Source organism: Denticeps clupeoides, chromosome 8, assembly GCF_900700375.1.
Source record: "Denticeps clupeoides chromosome 8, fDenClu1.1, whole genome shotgun sequence".
NCBI classification, from domain to species: domain Eukaryota; kingdom Metazoa; phylum Chordata; class Actinopteri; order Clupeiformes; family Denticipitidae; genus Denticeps; species Denticeps clupeoides.
This window is the reverse complement of record NC_041714.1, coordinates 22,248,780-22,261,703: the sequence shown is the minus strand read 5'-3', so window position 1 is coordinate 22,261,703 and position 12,924 is coordinate 22,248,780. Positions and strand designations below refer to the sequence as shown.

The window sequence follows — 12,924 nt, the reverse complement described above, 5'->3', positions numbered from 1 at the left end:
CGCGGCGGTAGGGGGCGCTGTGTGGTAATAAATGACCGACGTTAACGCGGCGCGGCGGTAGGGGGCGCTGTGTGGTAATAAATGACCGACGTTAATGCGGCGCGGCGGTAGGGGGCGCTGTGTGGTAATAAATGACCGACGTTAACGCGGCGCGACGGTAGGGGGCGCTGTGTGGTAATAAATGACCGACGTTAATGCGGCGCGGCGGTAGGGGGCGCTGTGTGGTAATAAATGATGACGTTAATGCGGCGCGGCGGTAGGGGGCGCTGTGTGGTAATAAATGACCGACGTTAATGCGGCGCGGCGGTAGGGGGCGCTGTGTGGTAATAAATGATGACGTTAATGCGGCGCGGCGGTAGGGGGCGCTGTGTGGTAATAAATGACCGACGTTAATGCGGCGCGGCGGTAGGGGGCGCTGTGTGGTAATAAATGACCGACGTTAATGCGGCGCGGCGGTAGGGGGCGCTGTGTAGTAATAAATGATGACGTTAATGCGGCGCGGCGGTAGGGGGCGCTGTGCGCTACTCTACTCCTCCCCGTAGTCAAAACCACAGAAGAAGAAGAAGAATCCGGATTGTATTGCTGGGTTTGTTTATACATTTGCAGCATTTATCAGACGCCTTTATCCAGTTTATAAGTTTATATTGCTCATAATCGAGTTGTTTAAGAATACTTTAATTTTCTGGTTTAGTAATAAACTGTTGCATTTGATGAATTTGTATTAACGCGGCGTGCTTTCTGTTTGACCGGTCAGATCATGGCCGAGTGGAACGCGTACTACCAGAACGAGGAGGAGGAGGAGGAGCAGGAGGAAGGCGAGGAGTCTGCAGGTAAGCGTCTCACGGAAATGCATAAATTGTGGATGTGATGAGGAGTGGCGTGTGAGCCCGCGTCCCCTCTGCCACCAGGGGACTCCAGGAGCCGGGGTCGCGACAGCCTGGTGTTTCTGGTTGATGCCGCGGCGGAGATGTTCATCAAGGGGGAGGATGGGGAACTCTCCAACTTCGACATGACCATGCAGGTGGGCCTTTTTTTTTTATTTTTATTTCTTTTGATTTGTGTTCTTCTTCGTTTGGTTTCCAGAGCTTTACTTTGATTAAACGTGCCTCTCCGTGTTCAGTGTGTGCGTAGCGTGTACACAAGCAAGATCATCAGCAGCGACCAAGACCTGATCGCGCTTGTGTTTTATGGTACGGAGAAGAGCAAGAATCCAAGAGACTCTTTCAAAAACGTTTACATCTACCACGATCTGGACTCACCCGGTAGGTGTCCTCGTCCCGCTGCCCGTCCCTGTCGCTGTTCCTGCGTGAATCCCCCCCGCTGCTTTTCTCAGGAGCTCGTCGCGTTCACGACCTGGACGGCCTGCGGGGGGAGGAAGGAGCGAGGTTGGCCGCCGAGACGATGGGCAGCGGGTCGACGTCCCTTGGCGACGCCCTGTGGTGCTGCTCCAACCTTTACAGCGACATTAAACTGCGTCTGTCCCACAAGCGGCTTATGATTTTCACCTGCCGCGACTCTCCTCATGATGGTGACGGCGTCCGTGACAGGGCGGCGCGGACCAAGGCCGCAGACCTCAGAGAGACGGGTGAGTCTCGGTAATTGGGTTTTGGTATGTCTCAGGGCGCTTTCACACCGTAGCTCGTTCGCTTTGGTCCGAATCGGTTCGTGAGTTTGTAACATATCATTTTCCTCTTGGTTCGGTTCCCGTTTCACGCAGGGAAAAATCCGAACGGACCAAAACGCCTCTACTGATTGGTCAGATGTATCGCCACGGGAACAACAACAGTAAATACAGGAAGCAGATCTGCTGCTGTGGACTGTGTTAGGGTGAAATCGGAGGGACGTTATGGAAGTAAATTTATGCGGGATGGCTGTCAGCACGAAATGCAGCGTTCTGTCGCTGAGCAACGTCTCTGTTAAAACAGCGGTTTGCATCGTGCTCTGTGTCCTCGCAAGGTTGTCCACACTGCTTGTCTTGCACTGTCTGTGTCCCCTGTTTGTACTTTTACGTAGCCGGTTTGTCTGTCGCACACGATCACTTTATATCAACGTTATACAGTACAGGCCAAAAGTTTGGACACCTTCTCATTCGATGTGTTTTTTTATCTTCATGACCATTTATGTTGGTAGATTCTCACTGAAGGCATCAAAACTATGAATGAACACATGTGGAGTTCTGTACTTAACAAAAAGTGGAGACCTGGCCTCTGTTGGAGAAGCATTTCAGGTGACGACCTCTTGAAGCTCATCGAGAGAATGCCAAGAGTGTGCAAAGCAGTAATGAGAGCAAAGAAACTAGAATATAAAACATGTTTTCACTTATTTAACCTTTTTTTGTTAAGTACAGAACTGCACATGTGTTCATTCATAGTTTTGATGCCTTACATTTACAGCATTTATCAGACGCCCTTATCCAGAGCGACTTACAATCAGTAGTTACAGGGACAGTCTCCCTGGAGCAACTTATGGTTAAGTGTCTTGCTCAGGGACACGATGGTAGTAGGTGGGGTTAGAACCTGGGTCTTCTGGTTCATAGGCGAGTGTCTTACCCACTAGGCTACTACCACAAAACTGCAGAGCTGTATTGGCCGGGAAACGAACACGGGCCTCCTGCGTGGCAGGCGAGAATTCTACCACTGAACCACCAATGCCTTCAGTGAGGATCTACCAACGTAAATGGTCAGGAAAATAAAGAACATTTACAAACACATTGCGTCCAAATTTTTGGCCTGTACTGTATATGTAACGTTGTTTAAAAGTTACATGTAGCTCCAGGTTCCGGAGAAACGCTGTTTCATTTCAGTACGTGCTGGCTAACATGTATGTAGATGAAATGACAATAAAGTCAACTTGAACTTGCATTTACCACTTTTGGCAGAACTCCCATTTTGAAAATGTATCGCGGTTCGTTTTAGTTTGGTAAGCGGGAGTTTGCGATTTGATTTTGTGGGTCTCGGTGCGGTCCGTTTGATGGCTGTGTTCACCGCGGTCGAAACGAAGGCCGCACCAAGAAGGGAAACGGAGGTGAGTTCGATTCAAGCGCACTGAAGCCTGTAGGTGTGAAAGCGCTCTCTTAAACATCTTGGTCAGCAGATATGGACGTTTGTTCCCTCGTTCCATTTGTCTGATGTGTCTTACAGGTGTGGTCATAGATCTGATGCATCTGAAGAAGCCAGGAGGATTTGATGTTGGCCTCTTCTTTTGTGACATTGTGACTCCCCCAGATGATGAGAGTGAGCTCGGTCTGCATCTGGAGCCTTGTGGGAAACTGGATGACCTGCAGAAGAGAGTCCGAGCCAAAGAGATGAAGAAGAGGACATTGAGCAGGTCTGGCGATTGGTTTCATCGTATGAAAAGAATGGTCTGGCTCTTCCTCAAGCCTGCCCTCTCTGTCTGGGTCGTAGGCTGACCCTGTCGCTGGGAGACGGTATGAAGATGGCCGTTGGGGTCTATATGTTGGCCAAAACTGCCACCAGGCCCTCGGCCGTCCGGCTCTACAGAGAAACCAATGAACCCATCCGCACCAAAAGCCACATGTACCACACCGAGACGGGCAGCCTGCTGCTGCCCAGCGACACCAAGAGGGCCCAGGTCTACGGGAGGAAGCAGATTGTGATGGAGAAGGACGAGGTGGATGAAATTAAGAAGTTCGATGATCCAGGTCTGGTTCTGATCGGATTCAAGCCCATGAGCCGCCTGAAGCTTCATCACCACATCCGACCCGCGGTCTTCATCTACCCTGAAGAGGAGCAGGTCTCAGGTCTGTCGGGGTGGGACTCTGGTTTGACTCTGTTTTTCGTGTAGATGGAATGAAGGGGCCTTTGGTTTCGCGTCTCTTTAGGAAGCTCCTGTGTCTTTGTGGCTCTGCTGCGCCGCTGTACTGAGAGAAAAGTGTTTGCGGTCTGCAGATATATCGCCCGACGCAACACCCCGCCTCGCTTCCTGGCGTTGGTGCCTCAGATCGAGGAGCTCGACCCGAGCCGCGCGCAGGTGACACCCCCAGGTATACATTTCGTCCCCTGCGTAGTGAAATAAGGTAATATATTCTTTTTGAGAGCCCAGTTAACGAAAAACAGTTTTTCTCTAATCTAGGCTTCCATGGCATCTTCCTGCCGTACGCCGATGACATTCGCGTGCTGGACGTCCCCGAGTGCCCCACAGCCTCCGGTGAGCAGGTGGACAAGATGAAGCAGATCGTCCAAAAGCTGCGTTTCCAGTACAGGTACGCTGCCTGTTCCTCATCAGCACAGACTGCGATATACTGCGATATACTGCGATATACTGCGATATACTGCAGACTAAGTTTCCAACGTTCATTTGAAGCTCAAAACTGCGCATCAGCCACTGCGCATCAGCCACTGCGCATCAGCCGAGCTTTATTGTCATTTTAGCTACATACATGTTACGACAGTACGTAGTGAAACAAAACAACGTTTCTCCGGAACATTTAAACACCAAGTGACCAAGTGTGACAACGACAAACCGGCTAAGTAAAGTACAAACGGGACACAGACCACGCAAGAGTAACATTTAACATGTATACAGACAGCGCTAAACTAGTGAAGTGAATAATAAATGTGCAACGTAAAAAAAGTGCAAATACTGCTATGCAATAATAGATAATATTACTGAATACAACAGAGGTATTGTTATATTGATAGGTAGAGGTATAATTGTGCTCATTGTGCTTTTTTTCTGCGTAAAGGAGCGATTCTTTCGAGAACCCGGTTCTCCAGCAGCACTTTCGGAACCTGGAGGCTTTAGCCCTGGACCTGCTGCAGCCTGAGGCCATTGAGGACTTTACACGTAAGAGCTTCTCCGTTTTGACCGCTGCGCTGGGGCGTCTGAAACGAGTTTTTTTCATTTCTTCTGCAGAGCCAAAGGTGGAAATGATTGATCGGCGCCTCGGCCCTCTAGTTCAGGAGTTCAAGGACCTCGTCTATCCAGCCGACTACAATCCTGAGGCCAAGGCTGCAGTCAAGCGCAAGCCAGGTCCGTTTTTTTTTTATGTCTTCTTTGGCTGATCGGTGTAGGTCTGGATAAATTCATGGATGTAATGGATGGGATAATATGGTTTGTATGATAATAAGGTTGTAAGTTACAGTTTTGAGTTCATTTCTTGCTGAACCCCCCCTCCGTAATCCTCCCCGCGTCCAGCCGAGTCAGGAGGCGGCGCCGACAAGAAGCCGAGGGTGGAGGTGTCTGAAGATGAGCTGCGCGCCCATGTGGAGAAGGGCACTCTGGGTAAACTGACGGTGCCGGTGCTGAAGGACGCCTGTAAGCAGTTCGGGGTCAGGACCACCGGCACGCGGAAACAGGAGCTGATTGATGCCGTCGTCGCCCATCTGTCCCGTTGAAGATGATGGTTGGATTTGAGCGTGTTTTGTACTCCCAGAACGCTGGCTGTAATAAATGTCATTTCTATGTGGCTGTTTACTTTATTTATTTTTTACATTGGCTCATGCCAATTATCCACTGACCTGCCACTGACTGATGAAGGGAGAGTCTCCCATCTGTAGTTATAGGGACAGTCCACCTGGAGTGTCTTCGATAAAAAGTGATAAAGTGTAGTGAATGTCATTATGATACACAGCAGCTCAGCACACGGTGACACGTGTCTACTGTATTTAACCATCACCATGACAGGCGCCCGGCGAGCAGTGTGTGGGGACGGTGGCACCTCAGTGACACCTTGGCGGATCGGGATTCGTACCGGCAACCTTCTGGTTATGGGGCAACTTTACATTTACAGCATTTATCAGACGCCCTTATCCAGAGCGACTTACAATCAGTAGTTACAGGGACAGTCCCCCTGGAGCAATTTAGGGTTAAGTGTCTTGCTGTAACTTCCTTAACCGCTAGGCCACCACTCGAGGATATAATGGCAGTTAGTGGGGTTTCCAACCACTAGGCTACTACAAGCCCTACCAACATTTTTGCCTGTCCTGCCATTACAACAAGCATTAAACATTTATATTGTTTATTATCAGCTATCAATACTGCAGTCAAACAAAGCAGGGTATATCAGAAATAATCACTATCACTTCCAGCACTCCCAAGCAGCCGCTATTAATGTCAATCTCAGCTTCAGGCAATAATCAACCATAACATTTGCATATCATCTCTATGCAGTGCGAAGTAGCCTCGCCTATCAACCAGAAGACCCAGGTTCAAACCTGCCATCGTGTCCCTGAGCAGGACACTTAACCCTGAGTCACTACTGTCACTACTGACTGTAAGTCGCTCTGTATAAGGGCGTCTGGTAAATGCTGTAAGTGTATCAGGCACGGGGCGTAAAAGTGAGAGTACGTGTCCTTGCGCGGTGCTGGTGGTACCGGCCCGACTCGGATTAGTCGGTAATTCCCAGGACGCGTGACCCGCCGGGGCGGCGCTCCGTTTCTTTGTTCGTGCTGCTTCATTATTTATTAGTGCCGGTGAGCATGGAGTGCGACCGCAGACCGGACAGTCCGTGCGCGGAGAGCTCGGCATGCGGCCCGGAGGCCGAGGTTGCCGGTGGGTGGCCGACGTCGCCGCTGGTGACAGGTGTTGTGCCGAATTATGTGACCCGTCGAATTCCGTGACCCTAGACGGCGCGGTTACAGCACGGTCACGATATCGGACAGCGCCTGGTTCGTGTTCATGATCAGAATGGTAAATGTCGTAGTTGCGGGTATAACGAGGATGAAAGAAGTTGTTTGTCATGGTTTGGTGTGTGTTGCATTTCTCTATTTAACCTCGTTAAAATAATGAGCTCCTGGATAATAACGAGGCTGCATGTTTCACTTAGTTGTTTATTGCTCTCAAATTACACAACTAAACACTCAATAATCAATTAATTCCTCTAACAATGATCGTGTAGTATAATGTTTTGACGTTGTTCACCGCGCCCTCTCGGGTCACGGAATTCGACGGGTCGCAGAATTCGGCCCAACGCCGGTTTACGTGGTTTTATTCCCGCAGGCGGGTGGACCGACTGGGCCGCCGCGTGGATGACGTCCGGCGCGCTGCTGGCGGGGATCGTCGCGGCGCGACTTCTCCTGTCCCGACCCTGGCGAGGTGCAACTCAGCTCCACCTTTAAAGCTGCACCACAATTCCCTTTAAATCCGGATTTTTTTTTTTTGCTCGTTAAAGGAAAACATCTCACGGGTTGTTATGGATTTTTTATCATGTGACCCCCCCCCCCCCCCTATGATTAATAAAAACATGTTCTTTAACGATTACCGAAAAAAGAAACACATCTGCATTTACTTTTGTTGTATTAATACCTTTGTGTTTTATTTACTTGTATTAAATATATATTTTGCTTATTTATTCTATAAGCCATGCCCGGTTGGTTCTGGTGGTCGGTGCGGATCATCTGTTCCCCCAGCGGTAACGTGGACTTGAAATTACTTTTATTATTAAATGATTTCTTAATTTATGGACCTACATAGCACACTGTCCGTGGGAAGTAACTGTGGCATTAAAACTGTACCCGTTGATCCAGGCCTGTCCTCCCTGTGGACCTGGGTGATTCTGATTCTGAGAGCCGTAAGAGGTTTGTGTTCTGGCCCCGGGTTCGTTATCTTTAATGGTGATAAGGGTTTTGTAAAAAATCCTATTTATGTGACATTTTCAGGGCTGCGGACCTTATTTTGGTGGTCTACTCGGGCATGCTTTTTTGTTGTTGGTAGGTGAGTTTCTTTTTTAGTCTAATGCTGACTGTGCAGAGTTTCTTCTTTTATTTGAACTAAAGCCTTTGGTTATTGTCATCTTAACAGCAGTCATTTCTAGGTTACGATGGCTACCGGACCTCTTCAGAGCAATATCAGGTGATTGAGTTTTATTGTTCACTTCATCAATCATGAATTGAACTAAACCATTTTTGAATGGAGAACTTTTTTAGTCTAGGTCTAGGCTTAATGACTGGGACCCTGAACCCATGTAATATGGTATGGTGTGGTAATTCTTGGTATAATGTCATCTATTGTCAGGCTCAGTGAACAGCGCGAAGCAGCTCTTTGTATCGTTAATGAAGTTAAGTCAGAAAATACCAGGTGAGCCTGCTGTTTGTGGTGGGTTTTTACTTCACTTTGCTTCTATTTTCCTGTTTTGTTCCTTCACCTCTGGCAGAAGTGTGAAATTAAAAGGCAGCGATGTGTGTCCTAACAGGGCCATCTACTCTGAAAACCATTAAAGAGCAGAAGACCGGCTGCCCGGTTGCTGGGCCGAGCTTTAAGGACTCTGGGCTTCGGCTGGTGCTGGCGGGACCGCACAGAGAAAGCAGACGGGTTGTGACAGAAACTCTGCTCGGCTTCAGCCTCACAGCCAAGGGAAGAGTGGCGCATGATGCCCACGAGTGCAAGATCTGGAGGATGGAAGTGGACGGGCGGGAAGTAACGGTGGTCGACACGCCCGACCTGCTGGGCTCGTCACTGTCCACAATCCAAAGGGCCAGAGAAGCTTTACGGAGCCTCCAGCTGACCAGGCCCGGTCCCCATGCTTTCCTGCTAGTGCTGTCTGACTTAGGTTCAGCAGCAGAAGCCTTACACAACTTAGTGAGGCTAGTGGGTGATGGTGCCTTGAACCATGTTCTGTTGGTCTTTGCTTGGACTGAGCCGAGCTCGTCCACCCCGGCTCAGCTGTCTAGGGAGGACGTTGAGCGCCTCACCGAGGTCCTGTCCGTTTGTGGCCAGAGAGCTGAGATCATTGACTGCCAGGCAGACAGCAGGAAGGCCCTGGGTCAGCGGCTGCTGGGAAGGGTGGTGGAGATGAGGCTCCGACGGGGCCACTACACCCATGAACTCCAGAGAAGGGAGGAGCTGATCAGGGCAGAGCTGCTGGCTGACATGGCCAACGCCTTGGCGTACAAACTGTGAGAAAATATGTTGTGTTTGGATTGTGGCTTGGATTTGCAGTGTAAACTGGATGTGCAGCAGAGAAAACTCTGTAAACAATACTTGTAAAAAAAAAAACACAGATTCACCAGGTTCCTTGTGAAAGAATAGTTAATAAAGATGCTGCGCATTAGTCACGTTTTCTTGGCATGAATCCCGCTCTGACCAGAGGAGCCTGGCTTCCTCTCAACGTTGCTTCCCGTTTCTTGCCACTGTGCACTTACTGTGCACCAGTTTACATTTACGGCATTTACCAGACACCCTTATCCCAGTAGTTACACGGACAGTCCCCTCCTGGAGACACTCAGGGTTAAGTGTCTTGCTCAGGGACACGATGGTAGTAAGTGGGGTTTGAACCTGGGTCTTCTGGTTAACAGGTGAGTGTGTTACCCGCTAGGCTTCTACCACCCTTTATATCTTAAAAGGCGCTGTTAAAATAAAACAAAATCTATTTTGCGCCATTTCGGGATTTCTTGACCTTTAACCCCACTTTTGAGCGTCTGGAGTCAGGAATCACGTTACCCGACCCGGAGGGCGGGGCCATGGCAGCCACGTGGTGCGTGACGCGGCGCCGACGAGCCAACGGGGGCGCAGGGACGTTGCGCGCATGCGCGTGTCGCGCCACGGAGCTACAAGGGGGGAGAAAAAGTGGCAGAAACAAAGGAATAAACAAGCCGAGGAGGCGAGTCCGGAGAGGAGAGGAGAGGTAAGGAGAAGAGGGAACGAGGGTCGGCCGGGACGGGTCGGGGCGAAGGGCCCCGCTGTGTCGTCGCCCTCTGCCCCTTCGCCTCGGCTCCCCGTCCGCCGGGGTCAGGTGGCGGGGAGACGTCACCGCGGCGTCCCGGAGTAAAAAGAACGCGTCTGTGCCGTGTGAAAGCTCTTCTCCTGCAGGACCGTGGACCTCTCCGGGCCGGCTGGCGACCTTCGGGATGGAGGGACGGAGGCGGGGCGCCGTGATGGTGCGGAGATGTGAACGCTGCGGCTGGGAGGCGGACGCGGTGTCGGCCTAGTGACCGCGGTGATGGGGAGTACGCCGTGCTCTGGTAAGGGCAGGGGGGGTGTAGGCCTGCAGGAGCTGGGCTGCATGCCGTGGAAGGTGAGTAAACAGAAGGGGAGCGAGGAAGGAGGCACGGCCGGGCCTGGCGGCCCAGGTGGGGCCGAGGGGGACGCAAGGCCGGATTCTGGGGTCCCCGCCCCGACCCACCCGCCTCCTCCTAGCATCTACCACGAGAAGCAGCGCCGAGAGCTGTGCGCCCTGCACGCCCTGAACAACGTCTTCCAGGACGGCTCGGCATTCAGCAGGGACACTCTGCAGGACATCTTCCAAAGGTTCAAACCAGTGGCTGATAACTCGCTGCTTTTTTCCTGCCTGAAGCTAGTTTTTCATTTACGCCATTTATCAGACTCCCTTATCCAGAGGGACAGTCTGCCCCCTGGAGACACTCGGGGTTAAAGGTGCCCTGACATGAAAGTGAAGAGCGGCAGAATTTGTCCCCTTATGTCGTCATGAGGTGATTGATTTAAAAAAAAAAAAAAAAAAAAATTCTAGAAAAATGCGACTCTACTTCCTGTCTGCACCAAACATTGTGGATGGCGTTGATGACGTCATTTCAACGTCTATCCTCCTCGTCCCACCTCTCTCCTCCTCATTAGCATTTAAAGCTACAGACGGTGAAACGGGAAATCTTATTGTGGGCCTGTAATTGTGCACCAAGGCTGAATCTGGGAAATAAACCTCAGATTCGGTATTGGAGGACACTAAGACCGCTATAAAAGCAAATAGAATTCATGTCAGGGGACCTTTAAGCGTCACAATGGTAGTAAGTGGGGTTTGAACCTGTGACCTGGTTGACAAAATTCACACAATTCAGATTCCATTTCAGATCTGTCGTAACAATTTATTTCCTTGCGTCATTTGCCCAGGTTATCTCCCAGCACGTTAGTTACACCCCACAAGAAGAGTATGCTGGGTAATGGGAACTACGACGTGAACGTCATAATGGCTGCCCTGCAGACTCGTGGCTTTGAGGCTGTGTGGTGGGACAAGAGGAGGTACGTCAAACCCCGCCCCGCCCGTCTGTGGATCTTTGGCTGTGTCATCAGCTGATTCCTTGTCCGTCCCTCAGGGACGTGGGCAACATAGCGCTGCCCAACGTCACCGGCTTCATTCTGAATGTCCCGTCGAACCTGCGCTGGGGGCCGCTGCGTCTGCCGCTCAAGCGTCAGCACTGGATTGGTGTGCGGGAAGTGGGCGGAGTCTTCTACAACCTGGACTCCAAACTCCGAAGCCCCCATGCAATTGGAACAGCTGATGACCTCAGGTACAGTGGGAGAGAAAAAAAGAGCCCTCCATAGTGTGTAGGAGGTGAAGAGCTGTGCACGCGATCTGTGCCGAACGCGTGTGCTCACGAGGGGCAGTGGTGGCCTAGCGGTTAAGGTAGCGGCCCCGTAATCAGAACGTTGCCGCCAAGGTGCCACTGAGCAAAGCACCGTCCCCACACACTGCTCCCCGGGCGCCTGTCATGGCTGCCCACTGCTCACTCAGGGTGATGGGTTAAATGCAGAGGACACATTTCACTCTGTGCACCGTGTGCTGTGCTGCTGTGTATCACAAGTGACAATCATTTTTTTTTTTTTTTTGGCATCCTGTGAACTGACTGTAGGGCCGAGAAACCGGCGCTTTACTCCTTCACCAGCTCTTTGGTGGACGTGAGGTGAAATTATGGTGACCAAGTTAAGCGTTGAATCCAGAACTCACACCAATGTGGTAGTAGCCTAGTGGGTAACACACTCGCCTATGAACCAGAAGACCCAGGTTCAAATCCCATTTACTACCATCGTGTCCCAGGGCAAGACACTTAACCCTGAGTGTCTCCAGGGGGGGACTGTCCCTGTAATTACTGATTGTAAGTCGCTCTGGATAAGGGCGTCTGATAAATGCTGTAAATGTAAATGCAATGGCTTTTTAATGATTGACACACAAGGTCACACGAGGAGGACTTTTTTTTTAACCGAGAATTTCTCCACCTCTGTCTGGTCAACAGATATTTTTTACTTTGAAATAATTCCACTTAAAAAAAACTTGCCTCTTTCGAACGCTCCTTCTGCAATATGTACGTTTCTTTAAGCAAACGCAATGTCCCTGATTATAACGTGATCTGTTCAGATTAACCAGTATAATTCTGCGCCTTTTGCCTCTACTCCCTCGTTGACAGGAAGTTCTTGCGCCATCAGCTGCGAGGGAAGAACTGTGAGCTCCTCCTGGTGGTCCCAGAAGAGGTGGACGCCCACCAGGCGTGGCGGTCCGACGCCTGAACCGTTCCGGCCGCTTGGGCTGATCAGGGATCCATTTTTCCAGCCACCGAAAGCACAGCGTCCGGCCCGGGGCCTCCTGTTTACACTCCCACCGCTGGACTCCGGCCAATCGCAACACGACACTAACGCGCTCGCGGCCCAGCGTCCGGGACTATGCTCGAGTTTTATATATTTTCATGCCCTTTATTTTCCTGGACTGGGTAAGTCGACCATCTGTGCACCGTGTGCTGTGCTGCTCCGTTCCGTTTTCCATCGCCCCGCACCCCCACGGGCCGGCCCAGCCTTGATCCTGAAACCCGGTGTGAAGGTGCCAGATGTTCTCCTCCACCGGTCCTGAGAATCGGAACCCTGCGCCCACGTGGGAGCGATGCCGGGCGATTCGGTGAAGCGGAGCTGTGACGGTTGACCTACGAAACAGTCGTCGGCCGTGCCAAGTGACGAACCAGCGATGGCCTTGAGGAGGAGTCGCGCGCAGGTTCTCCAGACCCCCGAACAGTCTCGAGTCGCCGTCCCAAGTTGTGACATTCCACCTCGTCCCTGCGACATATACGTATACGTTTTATTTTTGTCCCCCCTGCCATGACAATCTCTCCGTCCCCGTGCTATATTCTCCGGGCTGGAGGTTCGGTGTGTAAATGTCGTCGTGTTTCTCTTCACGCGCTCGAGATGCTTGTGAAGGCACTTTATGTATCTGTGCTGTGACATTAAAATGTCTGTAGCTGACTGGCTGCG

At 51.1% G+C, this 12,924-nt stretch overlaps 3 protein-coding genes and 1 non-coding gene across 11 annotated transcripts; 3 read left to right on the top strand and 1 right to left on the bottom strand.

Annotated features, from left to right (window-relative positions):
- Positions 1-515: 515 nt before the first annotated feature.
- xrcc6 (X-ray repair complementing defective repair in Chinese hamster cells 6) lies at positions 516-5,434 on the top strand. Of its 2 annotated transcripts, none has more exons than XM_028988040.1 (12): positions 516-586; positions 755-830; positions 909-1,021; positions 1,121-1,262; positions 1,334-1,585; positions 3,225-3,327; positions 3,405-3,760; positions 3,842-4,003; positions 4,093-4,222; positions 4,706-4,806; positions 4,876-4,992; positions 5,158-5,434. In XM_028988040.1, the coding sequence occupies exons 2-12, from the start codon at positions 758-760 to the stop codon at positions 5,355-5,357; spliced, it is 1,749 nt and encodes a 582-aa protein (XP_028843873.1). In that variant the 5' UTR covers positions 516-586; positions 755-757; the 3' UTR covers positions 5,358-5,434. The 2 variants fall into 2 exon arrangements, with proteins under 2 accessions (XP_028843873.1, XP_028843872.1); XM_028988039.1 differs by having other exon boundaries at positions 3,141-3,327.
- On the bottom strand, positions 2,581-2,651 carry trnag-gcc (transfer RNA glycine (anticodon GCC)). Its single transcript has one exon. It is a non-coding gene; the product is annotated as a tRNA-Gly (tRNA).
- Positions 5,435-6,264: 830 nt separating the features above from the next.
- LOC114795174 (GTPase IMAP family member 4-like) lies at positions 6,265-9,231 on the top strand. Of its 5 annotated transcripts, XM_028988079.1 has the most exons (8): positions 6,434-6,513; positions 6,961-7,056; positions 7,322-7,372; positions 7,488-7,538; positions 7,620-7,670; positions 7,762-7,812; positions 7,975-8,037; positions 8,153-9,231. In XM_028988079.1, exons 1-8 carry the CDS (start codon positions 6,441-6,443, stop codon positions 8,857-8,859), a joined length of 1,143 nt encoding a protein of 380 aa, XP_028843912.1. In that variant the 5' UTR covers positions 6,434-6,440; the 3' UTR covers positions 8,860-9,231. The 5 variants fall into 5 exon arrangements, with proteins under 5 accessions (XP_028843913.1, XP_028843914.1, XP_028843915.1 ...); XM_028988080.1 differs by having other exon boundaries at positions 6,265-6,651; positions 7,488-7,670; XM_028988081.1 differs by having other exon boundaries at positions 6,265-6,651; positions 7,322-7,538.
- A 26-nt stretch (positions 9,232-9,257) lies between these two features.
- josd1 (Josephin domain containing 1) lies at positions 9,258-12,915 on the top strand. 3 transcript variants are annotated; one of them, XM_028988116.1, is made up of 5 exons: positions 9,258-9,583; positions 9,769-10,206; positions 10,801-10,929; positions 11,004-11,198; positions 12,093-12,915. In XM_028988116.1, the coding sequence occupies exons 2-5, from the start codon at positions 9,899-9,901 to the stop codon at positions 12,190-12,192; spliced, it is 732 nt and encodes a 243-aa protein (XP_028843949.1). In that variant the 5' UTR covers positions 9,258-9,583; positions 9,769-9,898; the 3' UTR covers positions 12,193-12,915. The 3 variants fall into 3 exon arrangements, with proteins under 3 accessions (XP_028843949.1, XP_028843947.1, XP_028843948.1); XM_028988114.1 differs by having other exon boundaries at positions 9,755-10,206; XM_028988115.1 differs by having other exon boundaries at positions 9,258-10,206.
- The last annotated feature ends 9 nt before the right edge of the window (positions 12,916-12,924 follow it).